A 25,704-nucleotide genomic window follows, 5' to 3' on the forward strand; every position below is an offset into this window, starting at 1 on the left:
ACCCAGGGACAGGGATGACAGATGTGGAGTGCTTGGGGTTGGGGCAGACCCGCCCCGCCCCGTCCGTGCCCATTTAGAGCTCCTAAACGGGGATGGGGGTATAATCATGTTACTTTTCGTGCCCGTTTTAGTGATTCTCCCCATCTTGGGGCCGATCGTCTCTCTTCCTTCTCAGATCTAGATATGATGTTATTTTAGTTTTATTTTTCATTAACCCAAGACTATGGCCTTGGGTTTCGGCGGCTGCCCGTGGATTATCATCTAAAAAGTAACCCAATTTTACTACTTTGAAATGAATGTTTCACTTGGGACCTTCAGAAGATTTTCGACGTCTCGGTCTCGGATAATAAAGATTTTAAATCTCCAAGTTGAAGTTGAAGACAATTTGTGCCCGAGACATGCATGAGATTTTTTTTTTTCTTTTTTCTTTTTTTGTGTTGGGTTGGTGCCTAAAAGTTTCAAAATCCCCCCGAAAAGAAGGCGGCTTGGCGCCATCCTCTTGTTTTGTTTTGTTCTCTTGTTTGTTTTTCGAAAATAAAAATGGTTTAGGCAGTTGTTGGCAGTTGGGACGCATTTTATGCAAAGATTGTTGGCAGGCACAATCCACTGTCACATGGTTCCCATCTTTGAGAGAGACAAAATCCATACAACTTAAGTCATCATCTTTACAAATCAGTAAGTACAATCTTCAAAAACTTGGATGGATTACTTGAACTTGAAGGCCCAAAACTGTTTCAGTCTTCAATTCCGAAAGGAAAGGAATACAGCAAAGCAATATCCTCCGTCAAACAGAACTGCAAAATTTGTTGGCATTCAACTGGTAGTAGTTATTAATGAACTGGCAGGACATCTCTTTCTACTTTAGACTGACAGAGAGAGCAATCTGGATTTGTCAAAATCAACTGCAACTGTGGAAGAGTAAGATCAAGACGGAACAATGGACTCCAATTCCTTAACAAGAGCAGGCAGCAGAACACAATGTAGAAAGAAAAGGATATATATATATATATATATATATTGTTGTTGTTGTTTACCTCTGGATTGGCTTCACATTCATGGTGGCAAGGGCAGGCCCAGGCTCGAGATCATGCCAGAGGACTATCGCATATGTTTCTTGCTCGGTCCTCCACGGTCCTTAAATCGCGAAGATGCTGCAAGATTTCTTGCAGAAGATCGATTCCTTTGTCTCCTTTCTTTATGGAGCTGATGCAGTGCTTTAAGAAGTCCCTATCGGTTTCGAGTGCTTGCAGCCTGTCATACACATGATATACTTCCTCTTCGACGGCAAGTTTCTTGCTCTCCGGTTGAAGCTTGGACAACGAGTTCTGAATCCTGCAGCTGGGATCAGATTCGGTCTGTTGCTCATGATTCAAGCTCTCAGTTTCGTCGAAGAGAGGAAGGAGCTTCTTTGCCTTGAGATGCATTGTGTTGCTCTCGGGACATGGTTCTCCATCTGAATTCCAAAAGAGCCCGTTTGAATCCCCATTTTCACTACTATATTCCTTGACATCTTCAAAGGAATGTTGCTCGTCAGCAGCCATTGCAAAAAGCTTCGCCTCCAGTACCTTGAGCTCCTCCAGAATCGACAGTCTCTCTTCCTCAAATTCTGCCAATGATTCATCAAGTGCACTCAAATGTTTCACAGAATCCAGCCCCATTTCCTCGAAACTTAGCTCTGCATCGGCAGGACTACTGATATTGCTCCCTTCCTGATGCTCGTAAAAGCTACCATCTTCATTCCTCGTCTCGCAATTAAGATAGATCGATAGCTGATCAACCTCCTCAGCATTCCCGCAAGCAGAGGAGTTTCTACTACTTAGACTCCCTTCTTTCCTTCTCGTCAGCTTCTCTTTTGCTTCACAACCGACAACCTTTCTGCGATACAGTTCCAGCTCCTTCTCGAGATCCTGCTTCTCCTTCTCCCTCTTTGTCATCAGCTCATTTAGAAGCTGCAATGCCTCCTGGTCATACTCTGACTGTTCTTCCATCATCCTCTGGTATTGCAGTGCTTCCATCTTCATCGCCGCCTTCTCTTCTTGAAGTCTGGTTATCATGGCCATTGACTGGTTGGCTGCTATTGCAGCCGCGCTCCTCTCTTCCTCCAACTCTGCATATAAAGCGCTTAGCGCCTTTCGTTCAGCTCTTAGCGCAGCTTGCAGCTTGTCGATGGTGAGAGCCCCATCAGCACCCTCCATCTCACTGATAACACTCCCATCCCAAGACTCCTCTGCTCCAGTTTCTCTTTTCTGATTAGGCATTCCTGCTAAGTTCTCAGATTTGGCTTCAACGCCTGAAAAATGGCAATCATCGTCTTCCTGACCTTCTATCCATAATCAATGAAATTTGACTTGTTAATATAATTGTAGAGAATAAACTTGGAAGATATAATTGTATCAACTATTTCTATTTTTTGAGGTTTACCTGCTTCTAGTTCTTTCATGGCTTCTGCTTCAACATTGCCATCAGTAATGGCGAGAAGTTGACGTGTCCCCGCCTCTAAATCTTGTATGCCTGGTTCAGCCACTAGAATCGATGAGTTCACAAGCTCACTCTTTATTTTCTCTGCAACCTGACTCACTACATCTGAACCTGCCTCTGTTTCAGAAAATTCATCAATCCGTGGCTCAGAATCTGAATTTCTATTTTGATGGTGATTATGCTTTTGCAGAGGCTGTTCTTCCTTCCCAATTGGATTTGAAATTCGGCTTTCCATAGTTGAAGAATCAATCAAGGCAACCGGTATTAAGCGATCAATATCACTACATGAGCTAGACGTTACGATCAGATTCATGATGCCAAATGATTCATCTTCTCCATTTCCATTTCCATTTCTTGTGCAACGCTGGAAGTCTGAGCCTGACCTTGAAGAATCCTCCTCAGCTTCTGGTTTGGAGCTCAAACCATCAACATCAGAAAGTATCTGATGTTCATCTCCTTCCTCTTCTTCTTGTTTCGTTCGTTCGATTTCCTGATTATTGCTGCAGTGATCCGTAGAACAATCAGACTTACTTGTGACCGAGAACTCGCATTCATTATTATCATCATCCATTGCTTCTGCAGCCAATTCTCCCTTCCAAGAGGGCTTAAACAGCAAAAGAGAAGGGTAGAGTTTGCTGCTCAAGCTCTCATCACAACACGAACATTTCGAATCGCCCTCACCATTTCCAATCCTGCTCTCGCTCACCCAGGTGAAGAAAGCAATCCTTCTCGAGATTTCAATGGCTGGATCGTCATGTTTCGGCCCGGCGAACAAGCAATCCTTGCACAAGTAGTGAGGATCAGCCAGTTTGTGGTGATTGGAGCAGTAACATAGCTTGGATATTTCAGTGGCATGTGCCTCACAGACAAGATCTCTGTAGGAACTTCTCCTTTTCTCAGGCTCCAACATATGATCAACTCTTGAACACCATAGGCAGGGCGGTTTGAGTCCGAAGTAGATAGCGAACTTGGAGACAAGGAAAGAGAAGAGTGAGTTCATGAGGAGGAGGCATATTAGGATCCACTCCAGCACTGCGTATGCGAGAATTACTATGATTTTGTGGGTATTTCTGTGTAGCATCGTTGCAAACTTGTTGGCAGCCATGGACTGTTTCTTCTTATCTACAGAGAGAGAGAGAGAGAGAGAGAGAGAGAGAGAGAGAGCAAGAGATGTTCTTGGAGCTGATGAAGCAATAGATACTTTCGTGTAACAGAAAGAACCGAAGATACCCTTGGAAAAGAAGAAACTTGGGGTCCTATATTTAATTCTTTGTGACATATACTTGAGATTATAAAAGGAATTTTCCATAAAGTAAAGTGGCGTACAAAAGATACGTTCACAGTTATTATTCTAAGTGTTAGATTAATTTATTTAGTGTATGGCCAGATCAGAAAATAATAATTATGAAATTTTATTAATAAAAGAAAACACTTTTAAGCCGCACAAAACACGGAGTGTTCTCATGTTAGTTTTAACAATTGGAATCATACATGCATCCGTTATATAAAAAAAAGTGACTATGGCCGGGGACAAACTTTTAGGTACTCAAATTTACTGAGAATTTAGTAAATTTTAGTATTTAATTAACGAGCTAATAAAATATTAGCAATTGCCCATCACTGTCCGTGACAGACAATGGTCCAAAGATTCGGCCAGTTCCAACATTTACGGCTGAGGCAATCACATAACAATTGAAGGAGCGGAGGGGACATCCTTACTATTAGTGCCTTGAAAATTTATTATTATTATTAAATAAACATGGACAGATGGACTACCATATCCGTAACTATTAATAGTTTTGGTTCAACGAAGAGAGAGAGTGAGTGAGTGAGTATGTGTATGCCGTTGTTCAGAAATCAGAATTGTTTGAAGTAGTTTGGGTTTGGGCCACAACACGCGCAAAGAAATGGCCCACCAACACCTGCATAATGAGCTGGTAGCCCACGTAAAAGCTGCATAACGGGTGAGCTTCTTCTTTTCCATTTTCTCTAATTATGTACGTCATCATCAAATAAACCCAGTCTAGAGATCACCAACAAAAGACCAACGCAACAGAGGGAATAAGAAGAGTTGGTGCACACTCAAAAAACAATAATTACAAATTATTACAGATAATCGACATGATTCTCCTGGATTAAGTGACTTATTAACCGAAGATGTCATAGATATAAATCAGTATTAAGGGATGATGTGCAACGGATCCTGTTTTTCAAACATACTACGTACAGTAAAGTGGAAATGGAGGGGGAATGATGAAACGTAGCTGTCAACAATGGCCAGCATGATAAAAAAGGGCTGGAAAAAAGAAAAAGCAAAGCAAAGCAAAGAAAGTGGATCAATTTGGGCAGTGTGATGGCGACACAAGAGCCCTTTTTCTTGACAAAAGCTGTCAATAGTTTTTGTGGGGATCAGCAAGAAGAAACCCCCAAGTGTCTCTGTTTTTGCTTTCCCAGTAGCCTCTCTGGTTTCAGTTGCAGAGAGAGAAGAGAGTCATGGAAGAAGCATAATAGAAGCCACCAAACGCCGAAAGCTCATGGGTTTTGTAGTATAAACTAATCACAAAAAGCAAGAACCTTCTCAAAAAGATTTGAGGATTTTATGGGGCTTCCAACGGCTTTAAACTCATTTTCCTCTTCTCATGGGCAGACTCCACAGCCGAGGAGCTCATTTTTTTTGTTTCTAATCTTGATGATAATGTAAAATAATAGTATTGAATTACATGATGCCTTTCAACCAAAAGTTAATTCTTAAACTTAGCTTATGTTTTGAAAAATACCTAGTGAGTCTTTTTAATTTTTATTTGAATTTCAATGGCGGGATCACTACCATGATGCCTTGAATGACGGGGGGATTCAGATTAACTAAACAATAATGGTGACACCTTTTACATAAAATAAAATCCTTTGCTTTTATTTATATATATATTATTTATCTTTACATACATCTCTGACTTATAAGAATATTTTAAATTTAAAAACAAAATGTAATAAATACGCTTTATCTTCAAATAAAATATATTAATTAATTTTTATTATGTGCTCTAAACTCTAGAGACAACCCCCCCCCCCCCCCCCCAAAAAAAAAACTCAAACAAAATACACTGATGTCAGGTCCAGTACAAAAGTGGGTTTGGATTCTATATATGCCCCCTGCCATTTTATTCATACTTCAATAAAAAAATAAAAAAAAATCTCATCATTCTATTATACTTCAATGTATAAAAATTAAAAGCTGGGTTGCATAAAGCAGTTAATTTTTTTTTTCTTTTTTTTTTTCTAGCGAAAGGGGAAATTCCAGTGATTAGAGGTATAACATACTATTTTTTAATATGATGATAGGGATTAGCACTTTAACATTCAAAACGTTCCAAAAAATATTCCACCAAGAGTCATCCAATGATCTCTTGCAATGGTCATCATTTTGTTGCAATCTACAAATAACAAATATAACTTAGTCCCACCGAGGCCCAATTCAATTAGAGTTGGGCCAACGCCTGTTCATTGAGGATTCTTTGATTTAATTTAACTTAATTGGAGACGGGACAACGATAGTATTTAAATATCTCTTGTCACTCGTCCTATTATATAAATATATTATGAATAATGATAGAATGCGTGTAAGCCCAAGTGTGAAGTCGAATGACCCAACCACAAATCTATGTCCAATTACCAAGCCCAATTCTCGCCAACCATTAGGCCCATACCCATTTCCACTAAAAGCCGAGCATCGAGCTTAATACGGATTTTTCTTTTCTTTTTATTTGTGTTTATTATTGTTATAATTTAAGTGCAAGAATTCCTATTCTTTGTTAAGATAGAAATGGGTGTCTTCTTGTTATGTTAGAAGACTGAATATAAGAGTTGGGGGTCAGAGATGGAATGCCCAAAACCTGCCCCCTTGTCACCAATTATAACATATTCACTATGTAGAATGCAATTTTTCTATTGTATTTCTCCAATTCTAACATTAGGAGTTTATGTGTTAACTTAGAAATAAACATAAGGCGGCCCTTTTACATTTTCATTGGAGATGGGGGGGACCCGTGCATAATATTGCACCCATAAATTTGAGCCAAAGAAATGCCCCCCAGTTGGAACCAAATGAGAAATTAACACTGGCTAGCATAATTTATTTATTTATTTATTTTGATGTATATATGTGTATATAAATAGGAGAAGAAATAGAGAGATGGATGGGGGATTAAAGTAAATTAAGGGCATTTGGGGCCCCCTTTCTTGGTCTTCCAGTTGTTGTAGCAAGGGCATGTTTCCTTGTTGCCATAAGTGCCTGGAGGCACGCACAAGCATTTGGCGCAGCATTTCAGGCAGAAGAACATGCACCGCTTCCTGTATGATGTTGCCGAGCATCTGTATGAGCATCTCGGCCGGCAATCTGTATTGCCACCCATTGTACCAACCAAAACCAAAACCAAAATCACCATTACCATCATCATCATATCACATATATATGTTGGTCGTGCACTAGTTGTACTGTACCAAGTAATGTTTCTTTCAGCATGGATTTGTCACGATAAGGATCCATCCTTGTGGGATGTGCAATCCCATCCCGGAGCCAAGAGGAAGTTATAATTGGCTTATGAGCAAGGGGCATCACTGATGCCCCATCCCCGCACCAAAATATTCCATTTCAATTAGATAAAATCGTATGGCTATGGCCATATCTATGTGCGCCTCCAAATTAGAACACACAATATCTCAGATCACATCCTCGTAAAAATGGTGGGAAAGTATATAATCACAGGAAAACCAGAATGTTAAGAAGCAAATGAAAATGGACACCAACGTACGTACCCTGAGGACGAAGTCCGTTATAGCCCTGTTACAAGAGGAACAGCCATATCAGAGAGACTGCTGAGTAAAACATACGTACAAATGGATTACTAATTACTAGCTTAAAACAAGTAGCATTTCAACTTCAAATTTTATATATTCAACCATGATTACCTCAACCGCGTTGGAGAAAATAATCAGAAGCAGGACTGTGACGACAAGCCACAAGGGAGCGCTGATCGGACGCCTCGCCGCCATCTCCTCCCCTCCGGCCGGCAACTTCTTTATGCTTAGTAGTAGCTAATGAACGGATCCCTGTCTCTCTGTCTCTCAAATTTATAGAGGAAGGGAGGTAGGTACGTGTTGGAAGGTAGATAGATAGATAGATAGAAGGCGCATTAAAAATCCACGTGATCTGATTTTATGACGGTGCAGTGGCATGCCATGTAAGACGACGGTTTATGATGCTGATGATGATCACAGCTCAATTTGGCGATGAAATCGCCGGGTTCGGTGCTGGGTTTCACTCTAATTTGTTTGTGGATTTCAATGTCTTTTTTGTTATCTTATAGGAGCGTCGTTTAATCACAGTATCTTGCCATAGTTGGTTAGTAATCTGCATCTGCTGAAAAAGCCATTCCTTTAATTTTCCTTGGTTGAGAGAGCTTGCACAGATCCTCACGCACCAACCACACCCTCTTCCTCCTTCCTCAATCCCCACCTTTTTTCTCCTTTGTGATTTGCCTTCCTGTTTTCTTTAGTTACCATATCATTCCGGCACTGAACTCCCGTTTTAGGGGATGCCTTTTTTGTTTTTGGCAAAATTTCACACGATCGCTGATGATGTTTAGTGAAAATGCATAAATTATTTTTGTGTTTTTAGAAATACCATATACTTCTCTTGAGTTTTTAAATTGTGCATCACTAAATCTATTACCCTTAGGTAACGACCATTGCTTTTACTAAAATTTCCAAAATACTGCACAAATCTCTTCATTGTAATTATATATATAATATATATATATATATATGCTATCGATAAATGGGTTCTCAGAAGAACCTAACCCATTGGTTGGCCATGTGGGTTCCTCTATAAAACCCATCACTAGAGATGTTATCTGAAGAATTAGCGATGGATTTTTCTATTAATCTATATCAGCAATGAGTTCTTTAGAAGAATTTATGTCGATTGGGTTTCTTTAAAGAGAGAGACAGAATATTTGAAGAACAAAATCTAGATTTTAACTTAAAAAGTTAAAAGAAACCTTTTGACAGCTTCAAACTTAGAAATTTAGGTTCGAATGGTTTTTTCGAACCCAAATTTAGGTTCAAAGTTTTGAAAAAAAAAGAAAGAAAAAGAAAGAGTTTTTGGGTATAGGGTTTCTGATTAAGCCCCATTACTTGATGGTGTTTCTTATGCGGAGAGATAAATAAAGGATGAGAGACATGGAAGCCAATTGCCAATCCTATTATGATGGGTTTTCCATTTCCGTAGCCACTATAAATGCGATAAAGAGATTGAGATGAGAAAGAGAGTTGATTCAAATGGAGCTAGTGGTTAGGGGTGAGCAAAAGTTCGGGTAAATCGAACTAACCGAACCAAACTAAAGTGACAAATTTGATCGGTTCGATTCTATTTTTTTATAAAAAATAATTTGGTTCGGTTATATTTTTTCCTAAAAATCGGTTATGTGACTCGGTTAGGTTATTTATACCAAAATAACCGAAATTATAGTGACCGACACCCCCCGCGCCTGAATCGAAAGTTACCAGAGTCCATGACCCAAGAACCCCCCCTCCTCCCGAGGTAGCCACTCACCTAGAATTTGGAGACCAAGATCGACCGATAGAGAGAGAAAGAGCCTCCAGCAGACCAGCACAAATTGATCGATTTTGTGTTTGTCGGTGCGTCGCCATGGGTGAATCGGTGATGGTCACCTCCGCCTTCGTTTCCTTTACCGTTGGCAGTCGGCCGCATCGGCATTTCTTTTTGTCGTCCAACTGTCCCCTTCGTTAGACCCACACCAAGGTAGCAGTCGTTCCATCACTTTCTTGTTTCTTCGTTTCCTTCCTTGTGCTTGGACGATTGATCCACCGACCGTCGACAGAGGTTACTCAAGTTAGTATTGACAGTTAGGTTAGGGTTTTGTAAGATTTTTTAATTTTTTTTTAACTTTCAATTGGATTAGTTTCTTGATGTATTTCTTCGTTTGCATTGTATTTCTTTCGTTTGCACAAACGGATTTGTATTCTCTCATATTGTTCTCACTTGCCATATATTTTGTCTTATGGTTTAGAAATACTAGATTATGTGTTGTATTTCTTCGTGTATTTCTTCTGTTCTTCTTCATTGTAAATGGGTTTGCATTTTTCTGTTCTTTTTCACTGTAAATGGATTTGTATTCTCTCGTGTGTATTCATTCATTTGCACAAATGGGTAGCACAAATGTTGTTCCTCTGTTTCTGTAAATCAATTTGTTTCTATATCAATTTCTGTATCAATTTCAAGTTTTGCACAATCGATTTTCGATTATCGGTTCAGTTAACTAAGTTTAGATTTCGGTTGGTTCGGTTTCAGTTAGTTAGGATTAGTCGGTTGGTTCGGTTCGGTTATTACATGTGGTTTGGTTAGTATTTTTTGGTCAGTTCGGTTCAGTTATAACCGAATGCACACCCCTACTATTTGGCTCTTTACCAACTGTCAGGAGAAAAGATGGAGAAAAAGGTTTAAGTCACTTAAAGAAAAAAGAGAAAGAAAGGGAGATGAGTGAGAGAGGAGGAATACATTTTTATATAGAATGACAAAATAGCCAATTTCATACTTGCTTAATTGTAAGGAAAATTTGTTTTATTTTTAAAAATATAAAAGAAAATTTAGTCAAACATTCAACGTGTTGTGTGAAATTTACCCTTTATTTTTTAGGGTTATTAGCATAAAAAATCTAAATGTTTTCGTATTTTTGCGATCTTATTCAATGGTTTCAATTTTGGCAAAAATGGTCCAATTTTTTAAATTAGTTACAATTTTAGCCCACATGCTAAATCGAATCCCAAGCGTGTGCCTTTGCACAGGTGGCATGTCGAGTGACAATTTTAAATGGGACCTATGTTAACTCCAAAAAAAAAAAAAGAAAAACAAAAATAAAACAAAAACCACATGGGCTTAACTGCGGCTAAACCCATATGGAATCAAAAATTGAAACTCTAGTTTCAGATCAGGAAGAGTCGAAGCAAAGGGGCTGGGAAAACAGGAAGAAGGACTATATGAAGAGCAATCAGAGGCCAGGGAAGACATCAAAGATAAAGCAATCGAAGGATGAAGACATCGAGGACAAAGAACACTAGACGGAGGAAGAAATCGATGGTTTTGAAATGGATTTGCAAAGCTCGCAGACAACATATTTCTCAACACGATGGAAGAAGGAGATAAAGCGTTAGTTTGAACGAGAGACTGATCTGGCTTGTTGGATTCCAGTAATGAGGATGAACTTCTGCTTCCCATATCAACATGCTACACCACCCAACTTGAACCACATCTTATTGAGGCGAGCACCGGGAATTTTCACCTCCCTCAGAAGCACCCAATGAATCAATTGTGGTGCAGTAGCTTGGAAAGAATGTGGTATCTGCATGAAATGTTCTAGTAGGCCTCGGATGAAATCCTCTAATGCACCATACTTCATGAATAGGGGTAAGATTTTTGATGCAACAGACAATAGTGAGTAGTTGCTCGTGTACCGAGCGGTAGTACCCAACTACCATAAATTGTAAAGGTCTTCTTATGGGCATCCATCTTTAAAAAACAATACAAAATTGAACAAATTAAATGTAAAATAAATAAAATTCAATTAAAAAAATAACTCGACGAAAAGTCTGATCGGACTCTTCATTAGTTTGATCGGACTCTTCATCAGACTCTTTCAAATTCAAATTGTATTGTTATCGAACTCTTAAAGATAGACAATTAAAGAGTTCGATCGGACTTTTGTTTTTTTTAGTGGATTTTTTTTTATTTTGAAAGTGAGGATTTAAATTTTTGTTGGAGTGTTTTTGTAAAAATGCAATACTATTTTTTTGATCGAACTCTTTAATCGTCTATCTTCAAGAATTCGAACGACAATATCGTTTGGATCTGAAAGAGTTTGATAAAGAGTCCAATCGATCTTTTCATTGGACTCTTTCAGATTCAAATGGTATTGTTATTCAGACTCTTGATGATAGACGATTGAAAAGTCCGATCCAGAATCTAATCGTATTCTCAAAAAAACGATATTACATTTCATGAGTCTCATCCACGAATTCTCAAAAACACTCCAATAAAAACTTAAATCATTACTTTCAAAATAAAAAATAAAATCCACTAACAAACAATTTCACGAAAAGTCCAATCGAACTCTTTAAAAAAAAAAATAATGAAAGAAAAACAACAATACAAAATTTAACAAATTAAACGTGAGAGAAAAAAATCCACAAAAAAGAGTCTGATTGAACTCATTTTCAGACTCTTTCAGATTCAAACGATTTTGTCATCAGACTCTTGAAGATTGAAAAGATTGAAGAGTCCGATTGAAACGTTATTGTTTGGATCTTCAAGAGTCCGATCAAGAGACCAATCGCGATGAAGAGTCCGATTCATTTCCTTATTTTTGGCTTTCATGTTCATCCACAAATTCTCAAAACACTCTAACAAAAACAACTTGATGACAAGTTCGATCAGACTCTTTATCGGACTCCGATCAAGAGACCAATTGTGATGAAGAGTCCGATTAATTTCTATATTTTGAGTTTAATTAGTTACATCCACAAATGCTCAAAAACATTTCAACTAAAGTGTATTTCGTATTTTGGGTTTCATGCATTTCATCCCCAAATGTTCAAAAACACTTCAACAAAAGTTGAAAATCTCATCATAAACCCCATTTTCACAAAAAAAAAAAAAAAAAACAAAAAAAAAAAACAAAAGTAAAGCGAACAAGTCCGATCGGACTCGTAAGGCGAAGAGTCCGATTCATTTCCATACCCACAAGTTCTTATTCAAACTTAAACACTAGCAGTAGGCCACTTACACTTCATTTCCTTTGTCTTTCAATTGCTTCGTCTTAGATGTCCTCGACCTCCGATTGCCCTTTGTGTCGTCCTCTTTCTGTTTTTCCCCTTCGCTTCAACTCTTCATGATCTTAAACTAGGGTTTCAATTTTCGATCTCATATGAGTTTAATCACAATTAAACCCATATAATTTTTATTTTATTTTTGTTTTCTTTTTTTTTTTTAATCAGCATGGGTCCTATTTAAAATTATCACATGACGTGCCATCTATGTAAAGTAACATGCTTGGGGATTCCATTTAACGCGTGGGTTAAAATTGCAACTAATTTCAGAAATTGGGCATTTCTTGTCAAAATTGAAACTATTGGATAAAATCACAAAAACACAAAAATATTTGACTTTTTGGTGCTAATAGCCTTATTTTTTAAAGACTAGGTTAAAATATGTCCTTTTAGTCTACCTATTCTTGGTAGCGGAGCCACAATCCATGCTCAACGGTGATAAATTTATTTTTTTCTATCTAATATAATAAATATTATACCATTAATTTGAAATTACTTGAATTTTTGAATAATTTTTTCCATCATCTTGATTATCACAATGTTAAAATTACTTGAATTTTTTTTAAATAGCTCACAATTTATAAATTCAATAGGGGCAATTTTGAAAAAAGAAGTAAACTATATACCAAATATGTAACTTTTAGAAAAGTTTAGGGGACAAATGGGACAATTTTTTTTTTTAAAAAAACCGTAAATTTCAAAACCAAAGTGCAATTTTTATGAACCCGAAACCCTAAACTACCATCACTACCTATTTTTCAGCTACAAAACTTGAGATAGTTGCATGCATCCATAACTATGGGGATGTTCAATATAGAATAAATTGCATTCAGAATCATTATAGATTAGGCTATTTGTACATAGACCTCCTATATTTTAAGAATAGCTCTAAAAAGCTCTTGTGATTTCTCTTCCCTTAAGCTTAAGTTAATTAAACCCAATTGAATTATATGACATTATATTAAATTTAATCAAAAATAAAATTAAAAAAATTCAAAAACTAAATTAGAAATCATATTGCCACAAGCAACTGAAACTAGTGATAACCATCGCTCGCCTCAAATGCCATCGTTGACTACTTTCTCCCTCATTCTCAATCTATTGCCCATTTCCTTCATTGTGCTTATACAAAAACTTAACCCTAAATTTGCTTCCTAAGACAATAATCTCTTCAATTTCTCGATGCCTTGATGGAATAAGTTCATAATAAAGTTCACCTAGTTCTTACGAAAGAAAAAATGAATGGTGGGGCAATTTGGTGGTGGAGAATTAAGGGCCAAACAAGAGAGAGAGATTAGAAAATGACGAGTCAAGACTACGAGACAAAAAGGTTAAAGGTGTCGAAGTTGGGAGACTAGTAGAAGAAAGAGTTTAGGGTCATGATAACGTCATCTTGGTCATTTTCGTTGTTAATGTAAGAGATGAAATTGAAAACTTATCCCTTGTGAGACTTGAAACTTAGAATGAAGGGATTTGAATTTGCTTTTCTTAATGCTTATTGGTTGTTTAGGTGGGAGATGACTTTTTATTTTGTGTTTATGATATATACCAAACAAGATTTGCGAAAATGAGCAATAGAATAAGAGCGAAGAAGAAAATGAGATGCCGATGAAGGAGATAGTTGACGACAACAAGCATGCCAATGGAGGAGGGCAATGACCAGAGTTTAATTTGTCGCTAGGGTTGGGTTCTAGCTATGGATGAGAGTGGAATTTTTAATTTAGTTTTTGATTTTTTTTATTTTTAATCAAATTTGATTTAATATAATTTAATTAAATTTAATTTAACCTAATTAGGATTATGTAACAGAATTAGAAATAAAGATGGTGCCTAAATTAAAAAAGTAAGGTACACAAATTTTTAGAGATATTTTTAAGGGAAATCTAATGACTCAAATAAAAAAAGAGTTGAATACAATTTATCTTTCTTTATAATACTAGAGCATACAAATTACAATATTTAGGTACTGTTTTATTCTCTTATAATTTCATTCATGATCACGAGTTGAGGTAGTTAAAAACAGGTATTTTTTACAAAGGAAAAACACTCATAAGGCAAAATAGCTCGTGCCCTCTCTCTCCTCTCTCTCGTAAGCGCTGAACTGGAAAGTTAATCGATCCGTAAATGCATATTCCGGCTAGTTGTAAAAGATATCAGATAAAAGAGAACCCAATTCATTCATTCATTCATCAGGCAATATAAAACAGACCAGATATGCCCAACATAAGAGGGGGAGGAACTCAACCACCCAAACTTGCTTACAATTTCTCATCATGTCAGCATTCATTTTCATATCTCTGTAACCATTTTCCATATGCAAAATATATAATTAAAAACAAACCCCCCCCCCCCCCCCAAAAAAAAAAGACGCTATGGCTAAAGTTGTCATGAAAGCAGCAGGACCATACCCACGGATGCATCAACGTTTATAAAATTTATGGCCGAAAAAACATTTGGGCCGCCGCTCTTTTTCACTAAAACCCAATGGGATCCTGTCAGAAAGAAAATTCAAGATGAAACCAACTCAAATTACAAATCCCTTCCCGGTTTTGCTATTGGACCAATTTGGTCATCTCATCTGTCCCGGATATAACTTAGATATGCCACCACCTGCTCATATAAAACTCTGCAAGATCAAGACAAGTTAAAATCTGCCAAAAGTTTTTTCAGGTCGTCCCAAGATTCCATGTTCTGGGATATGACAGCAACGCCAACGACCAACGCAATGGACATCAACACCATGCTTTTCATGCATCCATGGCTCCTTGACAGTCGTCCCAGCAGCACCTTGCAATGCTTGTCGGCATCCCTTATGCATGCTTGACGAGCAGCATCCTTCGCTGCCACCAATGCTTTGTCGTTCTACAATACCATCAGATTAAACGCGTCAATGAAAACATAATCTGATCTACTACTTAGCAAAAGAAAAAAAAAAAAAAAAAAAAGAAAGAAAACATAATAAGATGTACCACCTCCATGAAAACATAACAAACAGAGTGAAGCAGGACGCTAAAAACATCATTACAGAGACCAGTTATATGAAATCTTCAAAAGCCACTCATAATTCCCCTCAAGACACCGTCATGCTTTATGGAAAGCAAAAATTATCAACTTCCTGATTTTAATGTACAAGAAGTAGCACTTGCGGGAAAAAGGGAATTCTCCAAGCAAGGATGGTGCACGAAAATCAATTAATAAAATGATGCTCTCAATATTGTAATTGGTGCAACTAAATTTCATAGGGAAAATGCTATTAGTACATCTCAGGCTACATCTTGGGCTACAGAAAGTAACTCAAATGACAAAAATACCCTCATTCAATTGCAAAATTGCACAATCGCCCCTTCCCTTGCTCCCGCAACTGCCTTTCTCTCCCCTCACCCTGTGACCCCATGGCTGCCTCCTCTATCCTCTCTCTCCCCTTCCCATGGCCGCTTCCAACAACCACCTGTTGCTGCCTTCCTCTCACCGCCTCGCCTCCTCAAGGCAAGGCGGTGCAAGGCGAAGGTGGTGATAGGAAGGCAGTGACAGGCGGTTGTTGGAGGCGGCCATGGGAAGGGGGGAGAGAGGAGGCGGCCATGGGGTCACTGGGTGAGGGGAGAGAGATGAGAGGGAAGGGTAAAAAGTGAAGGGTATTTTTGTCATTTGCTCATTTTTTCTGTAGCCCGTGATGTACCTGTAGCGGAGTCCATTTCATAGATCAGTTACAGTGGAGATAGGAGAGGGGAACATTATCAAGAATTGCTTTGGCTCAAATTATTGTATTAAGGCTGTTACCACAAACCATGGTTTCATGTTCTGAAGTAAAAAGGCAAGCATCGGTATGCAAGAGAGTACTATCTGCATCTTAAAATATCAAATGCAATAAAATTCTAGCAAGCAAGCTTGGATCTATTCCCGAAAAGAAAGTTGAGAGAATCCTTTATCCTGCCCCACCCTCTTACTTTCTGAACCATTTAGAACACGTTTTTAAGTCTAGTGCATCTTATTACCTTCTGTCTGAAACTTGCTAGAGTAACCTTCAAAGGCTCCAGAGTAGGATGCTTAACGGAGTGTTCCTTCCATTCCTCAGTCAGCTTTTTCAGAACAAGATGACTGGCTTCAAGATTATCCAGATAAAGGTTATCCTGTATGTATAATGAAGGAAACACAAATCAGTGATGCGCACATTAGGAAAGAAATATGCTAGAGTTCATAGACATTGGGCCAGAGGAGGAGCAGAAGATAGTAATGCGAACTACTCACCCATAGCTTGTAACAGTCAGGGTTTTGAGTCAAACACCATAAGAATATACTGCTTGCTTCTGTTGATAGATCAGGAATATCTGCTAATCACATACAGTGTCAATCTCCAATCTTGATTCATGGGCTTAGATATCAAATAATGGAAACAGCCTCTTAAAGGCAGCATCAAGTACCTTCTTCTCCAGCAGCTTTGACTGCAAATTGAAATATTTGCTGCGTAGTTTGTTTCATTGCTTTGCTTCCCAGGGAACCAGAAAGAGCAATCTCTTTTAAGGTGGGATACACTGCTTCAAACCTCTCAGTTGCCTGAACATAGAATGGTTAGGAAACTTCATATGCAAGCTTCTTCTGTATTATCCAATCAATCCACATATAATGCATATAAATAAAACATATGCTCCTGTATCATGCACACCTTGACTCTAGCTGAAGGAGCAGGGTGTGCGGCTCTCATAAGAAACTCAAGGGCAGATGGTGGCACCACGCGCTCCCCTTTTCTAACAGCACCATTTAGTAGAATAGGACGAGCTTTTGGGGCAGATAGAATTCTGCAATTAGGAATACAAAAAAGGTTTAGACTGGGAGGGAAAAAAAGAATATAGGGGTCAATGAGGGCCTAGTTACCACATTAATTGCAACAATTTCTCACCTCTCCACCAACTGCAGAACCAGGTCCCTCGACTGAGGGTTGCAATTTGATTTACTGTTTAGCATAGGTAAGAGGAAATGTACCCACACGAAGAGCCCCACAACCAAATCTCCTTGAGAAGCCTGCATGAACCAATTTACAATCATGATTAAGAAGTAACTTATAAGCAACTCCCTTGTCTCAGGTAAATCTTAACAGAAAAAGAAACATCAATGTAGTCTAGTTTCACCTGAGCAATTATCCACACTATGACCGGAAGCTTATCTTGTCCTTGATATTTCGTATCGTCCCTTATGACGGGCATTAGACTGATCAACACATCAGGTTTCCGTCGCAATGTCATTGCTAAAACCACAAATATGGCGATCTGCAGGTTCACAATCCCATTATTATCAATTACTAGCAAGGAGAGAGGTTGTCAAGAAGTCCCCCCCCCCCCCCCCCCAAAAAAAAAAAAATATATATATATATATATATAAAGAATAAAAGTGTAAAAAAGGAGCGCCAAGATTTAAGAAAGATATGACTGTCATTTACACGGATAATTTCTGGAACCAAAAATCTGCTTTGGCATATAAATGACAACAGACCACATCATGAGGTTCAGGACACATAACAGATTAATCAATTAGGATGAGGTATGTCTTGCGTTTATGGATAATTCTCATTATCTCTAATTTCAAGAAAAAATACAACAGCGCTGCAAAGTCAACACCACAGAAAACTCAGAATTGTAGATCAAGCACAAACAAAATGGACTATATTTCCAGATCATCAGGTGACAAAGCATAGTTTACTTTTCAAAAATGATTGCTCTTGTGATCAGCACAATTATATGTAATCTGCAAGAAATTCTGATAACTTTGGGGCTGTTGGGATGACACCGGGAAGTGCCTTTGAATTAATCTCTTCTGATAATAAATTGAATGTATAGTTACTAAAGCACCAAAAAGCATGCAGCCGATGTTGATACAGGATAACTGGTGCTCCAAATTTAGTATTTGTCTATAAGCTCTACAACTGAAAAGTGGAAGAAAACTAACACCTACAAGTCAAATTTGGCCCACACCAAAAGTGGAAGACACAATTTTTTTTTAGTAAATCAGCGGCAATGTCTCAAATGGCTGCAAATTCAAGCCCTTTGTGTGTTCCACAAAGGCATAAAGGAGCCAGTACCCAAGCATGCCTAGATATTTTCCTCACATAGCTACCACACCAGCATCTAAGCAACTAGAGAGACAAAAAGATGCATGAACTTATATGGGAAGCTGTTCAATAAATAGGAGGCTGTTCAAGAAATCCTTTGCCTTTCTACACAACCACCAATCCAGTAGACTGGGCAATTCTAGGGAGGCATCATGTCCCATAGAGCACTATTCTTATGGGCAATCCTAGGCTTCAAAAACAGAAATTTTGTGGTTTCGGTATATTTCCCTAACAGAAATCTTCTTGAATAACTTATAGAGTGATGTCCAAGAATCTTAACAGTTCACGCATTAGTCACGCCTTCAGGTGTCTTATAACATTACCAAAACAGAAAGTCGTATATGTGGTTAATGCAAAGTAAATATGTAGAGAAACTTCAAATGCAGAAAAATATAAAATTATAAAAGACAAGAGATGCAGTATGAAGGCAGGTATTAATAGCATCCATTACTTTGGATATTCATCTTTCACATCTGTAATTTATAAATGAGTAAAGCAGTCATATATTCTACATAACTATTATTACTTGTAAAAAAATATATATTAATGCATCCATGTTAGTCTCGGAGAAGATTTGATGCATGACTAGTATTAATGTGATAGATCAAATTTTATCAAGGAAAAAAACATGAACGGAGCTGTCATCCTGTACAAGTTCCGTGATTCGTGGGGATCTTATGTTTTTGTCTATACCACATAGAACAATGAGTCAGGAAGCATCTGCTCCATAAATTATTTATTAACGGAAAGCTTCCCCATAGTGCAGAAAACACAGAAATAAACCTTGAAAGGAGCTCAATCTGATAGAAACTCTCCCAACAAAAGGTTAAAATTGCTCTGACAAAGCACACCTTACTACAGTATACAACCTTGCCACAGATTTTTAGATGCATGTTCAATCCAAGACAAGTCCATCCTCCAGTTTTCCCATTAAGAGAAACAATCCAGAGCAAGTAAAAAAACCACATCAACAGCTTCAATGTCCCAATCTTGAACCTATGACAACCCTTGATCACCAACACACTCTGGAGGTGAGGGTACTTGTGCCATAGAAATAATTTGCTAGGAGGAAGCATTAAATGAGAAACAATGATCGAGACAACTATATATGTTATGGAATTGATTTCATCAGACCATCTAGTAACCAAAATAGTACCCACACAAGGAAGATTCTTTTTGATAGATAACAGTATCTGCAAAAGGGAACATCTCTTAAGGAACTCTGGAGGTGAGGGTACTTGTGCAATGGAAATAATTTGCTAGGAGGAAGCAGTAAATGAGAAACAATGATTGATATAACTATATACATCATGGAATTGATTTCACCGGACCATCTAGTAAACAAAATAGTACCCACAAGAGGAAGATTCTTTTTGATAGATAACAGTATCTGCAAAAGGGAACATCTCTTAAGGAAGTGAAAACCAGTGCCTCTCAAAATTTACCTAAGAGCAAAGTATTATAATCATTAACTAGACTGTCAAAGTTGTCATCTTACAAGCCATTCAGAATTCCAGCCTGATCAAATGTCAACTGCTATGTATTTCAGCAGTAATTTTTATTGCTGCTATCTATTGTGGAAACAGCCTCTCTGCAAGGCTGCATACAAAAATGACCCTCCCCTAACTGGCTCAAAGAAGGTAGCCTCCTGTTTGTGGACTAATTATTGTTTTCAAGACTTTTTAAGTATCTTCCAAAAAAATTATTTACTGTGTGTGCGATCACTAGTTATGCAAATAAATCATTCAGTTATTCGGCATAACCACAGTACTTTTCTGTTTTATTGTTTAAGGAATTTTTTGCTGTATTGACCACCTCATACTATACTTGGCTCCTTTGTAAATACTGTATAGTTAGACTTACCTCAGGACAAGTTAAATTTCTGGTCAGATTCCAACCTGAGCATACATTACTGGCCCCACTTTCTGACCTCGAGACATGTTAAATTTCTGGTCAAATTCCAAACTGTACATACATTACTAACCACTTTCTGCAGCTTTATCTCCCATCCATAAAAAAAACTGTTACATAGTCTTATGAACTTCTCTCACACTCGGCTTTAAGAGCAACATTAACACTGTCATCACTAAGCTCACGCCTAAAGTTTATTTTCTAAATAATACCCCAAATCTGACGACAGCTTCCGGAATTAACAATATGCATCTGTGATAAGTAAATAAGAAGTCAAGTATATATGACTGATAAGTACACACATAATATCAAGTTAGCAAACAACTAAGTCATCTTTATTTTTCAGTCACAAACCTGCTCATCTGTGGTTTGCATTTAAACACATGGAACTTCCTAGAAATTATTTTATCATATAACTCCTTGTCTTCCTCCTTCCATCTACAAATATTTTGAGTTTTCTTCATGGAATTATGATATGAATATAACTGAGAATTATCTGAAAATTTATTGTCTAAGTGCACTAAGGCCACTAATTAATTTAAATCTTAAAGAAGACACCTCATATGTTGGGTTTCTACCTAGTTATCCTGAATTACTATTTAAGTAAATATCAAAGCATACATTTTCCAGATTTCAGATTCAAGTAAACACATGGCATATGATGATGGAAGGCCAAAAAAAAAGGAGAGATATGACCTAAATTGCAGTCCCCATTCAAGAAAAAAGAACTAAGGATGAAGTCCTAACCCAATTGCCTTTGCCTCCACAGAACTAGTTCCATATGGCAAGGAGAAAAGTAGCAATTACTTGTACCAATTTACAAATGATTGAGTCAAATTATCATATTCTTACAAACAAGAGGTATCCTGAACAAAGGAATGAATAGAATGAAAAAGTTCTTAACTGTTTCTTTTGTAGGTATGTGAAATATCATATGCTTTCAGAAAACACCACTTGCAAAAAATGGAATTGCCTCACCCCCACTTCAGTAACAGTTTGTGTACATGAAATAAACAACCAATCACCAATTCAGGGCATCAAAGATTGATGTCAAATCAGTGGAACACAGAGCTGATAAACAGCTGCTGCTTACAGAGAGTGAACCCACACAAAAAAAGAAGATGAACAATTTACAACTTCCAAGATAGAGAAGAACATGCCCACCACCTCCAAGATAGAGAAGAACGGACTCATAATATCACAGGCAATAAATAATATAAAAGTAAATGATCCACCAACATCCCTTTTATAAAGAAAGCACCAAGTGAGCACAACTTGACGATGCATTTTTAGATTGTCTAGAGTAAGAACAGAACCAAGAGAAGCTGTCCAAAACACAATGAACCTACATTACAGGACTTCAACCATAACATATTTCATGTCCATATTACATTCAACAAAGCCAAACATCTAATTTACGACATTTGGCCAATGCCACAAACCATCAACAACTTTAATTATCTAGTTCCTATTTTCTCACACCATGTCAGGTACAGGATTTGTCATAATCTGATGTGATTCAAGACAGTAGATAGGATTCCAATGAATTAGGGTAGTCAATGCTGGTATTTCAACTCCAAATTACAAGAAAAAAATGTAAACAAAGAACAAGAATGGGCATTCGAGAGGCCCATATCTCTCCTGCAATTCTACTCAGAATTCTTCACCTCTTTCTCTCTCTTCTAATCCCTATTTATAGGTTGTTATCCCCCCTCCATAACCGCATTTGGTTATGCACATGCTGCTTTGTTACACAAACCAGCCAAGTTCCCACTCTACCCTTGGCGCACATGCTGGCTGTTATGCCATCCAGCTGTGTCATCATCCTTCCTTTGATTCTTGTAGCGCCTTTGGTAAGTCCGCAGAACCGGAGGCCTAACATAATCCTATCCCGGTCCGAATAGGAAAGCCCTTCCTATACCTGATCCAGAGGTGTATTGGTTTTTCCAGAAATTCTGTACTTATTTTTTTTAATTTTTTACTACCAGGACATATATCTGCACAGGTCAAAAAGTGTTTAAATGACACAGGTTAAGTTGGAAATCTAACACTAATAAGAGACTATTAAGATTACAAGACATTTTTGTGTCATATAATCATTTTAATTTTGCTGATAAAATATAAAGATTAATTTCATAAATTTCTATTTGCGAAATATATGACAAAGAAAAAGTTATTCCCAAACCTGATCCAATCTGAATGAACACCTGGTCTAGAAGCTTATGAAGAAAAATAGTAAAAGCAACCTGAGATTTTGAAGGTGCCTGGTGAGACATCTTTTTAAGTCCCTTTGCAGCTCCTTGATGGATAGCTAGGTCAGCAAGTATACTGTCCAATGACCATCTTACAAAAGAAGCAAGTTCTTCAGAAGAGCGGTAGCTAAGCCAGTCAGTTGACGTCCTATAAACTGCTTCAGATATATGAGAAAGAGGGATCTGTTTGAGAAAGGAATTTGTTAAACTTAGCAATTCAAGCCTCCTATATGAACAAAGGGCAATGAATGGAGACAATCTCAGTTGATGAAGATTTGCACCTTCTTCAAAATACTCATAGTACGCAAAGGCCAAGGATGCATTGAGAAAATCAATAGAAAAGTATGCATTGAGAAAATCAATATAAGTGTACAGTTTCAACAAAAGCATAAAGAGAACAGTTTCAACAATATAATTCCAGTCGCAATAAAAAATTCAAACATTTCACAAAAGTAATCCATAAATCAGATACGAACTTTCTAGATTGAAAAATGAGACCTTAGAGGACTCTCCGCCATGGATTTTGTGTTTCATTATGATTCTTGGTCCAAGTTACCAAGAACACAACCTTTGATTATCAGATGAAGCAAAATTGAAAAAACTATTTGGAGGTGAAGGAAACATACGTCAACAATCTTTGCAACAGAAGACTCCATGAATGTCTTCAACCATGGAAATTGAGACGCGCTCACTGAAGCAAACGCACGACCAAAATAGTCCGCGAATCGCATAAGCAGTATATCCGGCTGCGATTCAAAAGAAGCCTGGTAAAACCAAAACAAATGTCAATATTCTAAACAACAGACACAAAACTCCATCCAAGTCCATCGAAAAGCAAAAGATCAGAGTCTATCAAACTGGATTGATGCAAAAAGTGAAAAGATTCCAAATTCACCGTTATATCAGCGAGGAAAGCCGCGAGATCAGAATCATCAATCTTCGCAGCTGCCTCAGCAACAGTAACCTTGGGTTTCTTAGGCTTCTTCTGCTTGGCGGCCTTCACCACGGCACCGCCATTGTCGACTCCATCGCCGGCGTCGACATCACTGCCACCCAGGCCGTCTTCGCTGCTCAATTTGACGGCAGAGTTCTCCGCGGCGGCCTCCACGGCCGCCCTCTGCGCTTCCAGCCGGCGGCGGCGCTCCTCGGATTGCTGCTCGATCGAACGGAAGACGTCAGTCGTCGAGTCAAATCCCGCCCTCCGGGGATCGGAGACGATCTCCGGCGCCTTGGCCGGATGCCTCCTGCTGCGCTTCTGGTACGACACCGTCTGCCATCCCTGATCATCATCGCCGTTAAAATTGGCGATCCCTTCTTCTCTCAGAAACGCCTCGATAGCTGCAGAATTCTCGTCCATGGCAAAGCTATTTCTCTCGGAGGCTCACGGCAACGACGTAGAGAGAGAGAGAGAGAGAGAGAGAGAGAGAGGGTCGAAAGCGGGGCGGATCGGGTTGGAAGAGGAGGACAAGAAAGGGGAACAGGGAAGGAGTCCACGTGGATGTCTTAACTTATTCCGAATAGGCTTCGGCCGCCGCCCTTCCGCTTTCCAGTTCCTCCCTTAAAAGGTCGACGGGAAAGGTATTGTTGGTTGGTTGGTTGGTTGTCGCTGGTTTATGATTCCAAATTCAGGCAGACTTCTGATTAGATTATGATTCTTTCGAGGCCAAGCCAAGGACTAGGATGATGGCGATGATATGATAAAGTTTGCACTTTGCAGAGGACTACTGTGTGTACCGTTTTCAACTGATTCACATTTTTTGCTTTTTAGGGTTCATGTTAAAATTTAATTTTTTTATTTTATATTTTTTGAGTTTTAAAATTTGATATATAATTTGCTTGTACAAAATGCTAATTTTTTTATTTATATATCAAATATAAACCAACGATCACATGTGATGTGATGTGTATACAACTCGTGTATTTTGATTTGAGGGTAAAATTAGTTAGTATATTTAAAAAATAAATAAGTTATTATATTTTTAATTTTAAAATTAAATTAATCATTATATTTTAAAAAAATAAATAAATTATAATATTTTTTTAGACTCAAGTCACTTTAGCCATTTTGGTAAAGCGAATCAACTTTTGTCATAATTAAGATTTAAAAAAATAATCATAAATATCCAAATCAAATCTTAATTCAAATTCAGCGAACCCTCTATAGTCACAACTACTTGATTAGTGGCAGATCTAAAAACAAATTTGGGGAGGGTTGACCCTCAAATCCATAAACCATTAATGAAGCTAAAAGGAGCTGTTTCATATTTCAAAACTATGCCTAATAAATCTGAAACTATAGTTCGTACCTGCATCCCTAAATCCGCCCCTATACTCAGTGGAACTCCAAATTCATATTAAAAGAAGCTCACACAGTTACAAACACTCAAATTAAACCTCAAATTCATATGTGAAGAATCTCCACAATCATAAAATGTTTTACAATGCAGAAATACTAAATTATAATTGCAAATGCTCTCCTATCCAGAGCATTTAAAATCTAATTTTGGGTCTAATTTTAAATTAAAATTTAATTAATAATAAAGTTTACATTGTTAATAGAATTAAAACGTCATTAACAATATTAAGATTACATGTATTATATTGGCAAATAGACCCCAAGACTAAAATTGCAATGGCTTATTTGTCTTTTTTTTTTTAAAGTACAATAATCAATTTAGCTATCAAGCAAGTTGTAACGACCCTTCATTTATTTCAATTTTTTTTTTTGTGTAAAAAGCAAATTTGTACATCGAGTATTTACTCAATGAGAAATCCTATAATTTTTTAGATGGCCACCCAATCGCCTCACACATATAACATATTTGAGACAAGTTTGATACTTTTGTTTGACATAATTCTTTTTAACAAGTGTAGCTCTCATTTGATAAATCTTAGATAAGAAAGAGACCTCATTTAACCCATTATCTTTCTTAGTGACAAAAAATATTTCAACCTTTGTAAAAAAAATCCAACTTCCTCCTAAATCTTTCATTTTCTTTAAAACTTTTTTTTTTCCTAAAACCTTGATACCCATCATGAATTTTGAGTTAGACCTCCATATCG

The 25,704-nt window shown here is 37.6% G+C and overlaps 3 protein-coding genes across 7 annotated transcripts; all 3 read right to left on the reverse strand.

Annotated features, from left to right (window-relative positions):
- Positions 1-119: 119 nt before the first annotated feature.
- On the reverse strand, positions 120-3,726 carry LOC127804957 (myosin-binding protein 3). Of its 4 annotated transcripts, none has more exons than XR_008023777.1 (3): positions 2,422-3,726; positions 1,035-2,320; positions 120-908 (listed from the first exon to the last, which is right to left on the reverse strand). XR_008023777.1 is itself a non-coding variant. In XM_052342084.1 (2 exons), exons 1-2 carry the CDS (start codon positions 3,581-3,583, stop codon positions 1,086-1,088), a joined length of 2,400 nt encoding a protein of 799 aa, XP_052198044.1. In that variant the 5' UTR covers positions 3,584-3,725; the 3' UTR covers positions 120-1,085. The 4 variants fall into 4 exon arrangements, 1 of the variants encoding a protein (XP_052198044.1); XR_008023776.1 differs by having other exon boundaries at positions 120-902; positions 1,035-2,323; positions 2,422-3,725; XR_008023775.1 differs by having other exon boundaries at positions 121-908; positions 1,035-2,323; positions 2,422-3,725.
- A 2,823-nt stretch (positions 3,727-6,549) lies between these two features.
- LOC127804654 (protein RSI-1-like) lies at positions 6,550-7,770 on the reverse strand. The gene is made up of 3 exons (XM_052341560.1): positions 7,444-7,770; positions 7,291-7,315; positions 6,550-6,871 (listed from the first exon to the last, which is right to left on the reverse strand). The coding sequence occupies exons 1-3, from the start codon at positions 7,525-7,527 to the stop codon at positions 6,690-6,692; spliced, it is 291 nt and encodes a 96-aa protein (XP_052197520.1). The 5' UTR covers positions 7,528-7,770; the 3' UTR covers positions 6,550-6,689.
- Positions 7,771-14,773: 7,003 nt separating this feature from the next.
- LOC127804116 (uncharacterized) lies at positions 14,774-24,359 on the reverse strand. 2 transcript variants are annotated; one of them, XM_052340851.1, is made up of 10 exons: positions 23,537-24,359; positions 23,268-23,405; positions 22,636-22,824; positions 17,502-17,639; positions 17,273-17,394; positions 17,039-17,171; positions 16,797-16,929; positions 16,624-16,706; positions 16,371-16,505; positions 14,774-15,240 (listed from the first exon to the last, which is right to left on the reverse strand). In XM_052340851.1, exons 1-10 carry the CDS (start codon positions 23,996-23,998, stop codon positions 15,013-15,015), a joined length of 1,761 nt encoding a protein of 586 aa, XP_052196811.1. In that variant the 5' UTR covers positions 23,999-24,359; the 3' UTR covers positions 14,774-15,012. The 2 variants fall into 2 exon arrangements, with proteins under 2 accessions (XP_052196811.1, XP_052196812.1); XM_052340852.1 differs by having other exon boundaries at positions 16,624-16,703; positions 23,537-24,358.
- Positions 24,360-25,704: the final 1,345 nt, after the last annotated feature.

Source organism: Diospyros lotus, chromosome 6, assembly GCF_014633365.1.
Source record: "Diospyros lotus cultivar Yz01 chromosome 6, ASM1463336v1, whole genome shotgun sequence".
NCBI classification, from domain to species: domain Eukaryota; kingdom Viridiplantae; phylum Streptophyta; class Magnoliopsida; order Ericales; family Ebenaceae; genus Diospyros; species Diospyros lotus.

Excerpts from the sequence above, each read along its gene's own strand:
- LOC127804116 (XM_052340851.1), bottom strand. The coding sequence starts at position 23,998 with ATGGACGAGAATTCTGCAGCTATCGAGGCGTTTCTGAGAGAAGAAGGG. Across the intron at positions 23,406-23,536 it reads CTTTCCTCGCTGATATAACG|GCTTCTTTTGAATCGCAGCC; the intron begins GTGAATTTGGAA and ends TGGTTTTACCAG. Across the intron at positions 16,930-17,038 it reads CTCCTTCAGCTAGAGTCAAG|GCAACTGAGAGGTTTGAAGC; the intron begins GTGTGCATGATA and ends TTCTATGTTCAG.
- LOC127804654 (XM_052341560.1), bottom strand. The coding sequence starts at position 7,527 with ATGGCGGCGAGGCGTCCGATCAGCGCTCCCTTGTGGCTTGTCGTCACA. Across the intron at positions 7,316-7,443 it reads TTTTCTCCAACGCGGTTGAG|GGCTATAACGGACTTCGTCC; the intron begins GTAATCATGGTT and ends CTCTTGTAACAG. Across the intron at positions 6,872-7,290 it reads TAACGGACTTCGTCCTCAGG|ATTGCCGGCCGAGATGCTCA; the intron begins GTACGTACGTTG and ends GTGGCAATACAG.
- LOC127804957 (XM_052342084.1), bottom strand. The coding sequence starts at position 3,583 with ATGGCTGCCAACAAGTTTGCAACGATGCTACACAGAAATACCCACAAA. Across the intron at positions 2,324-2,421 it reads CATGAAAGAACTAGAAGCAG|AAGGTCAGGAAGACGATGAT; the intron begins GTAAACCTCAAA and ends GATTATGGATAG.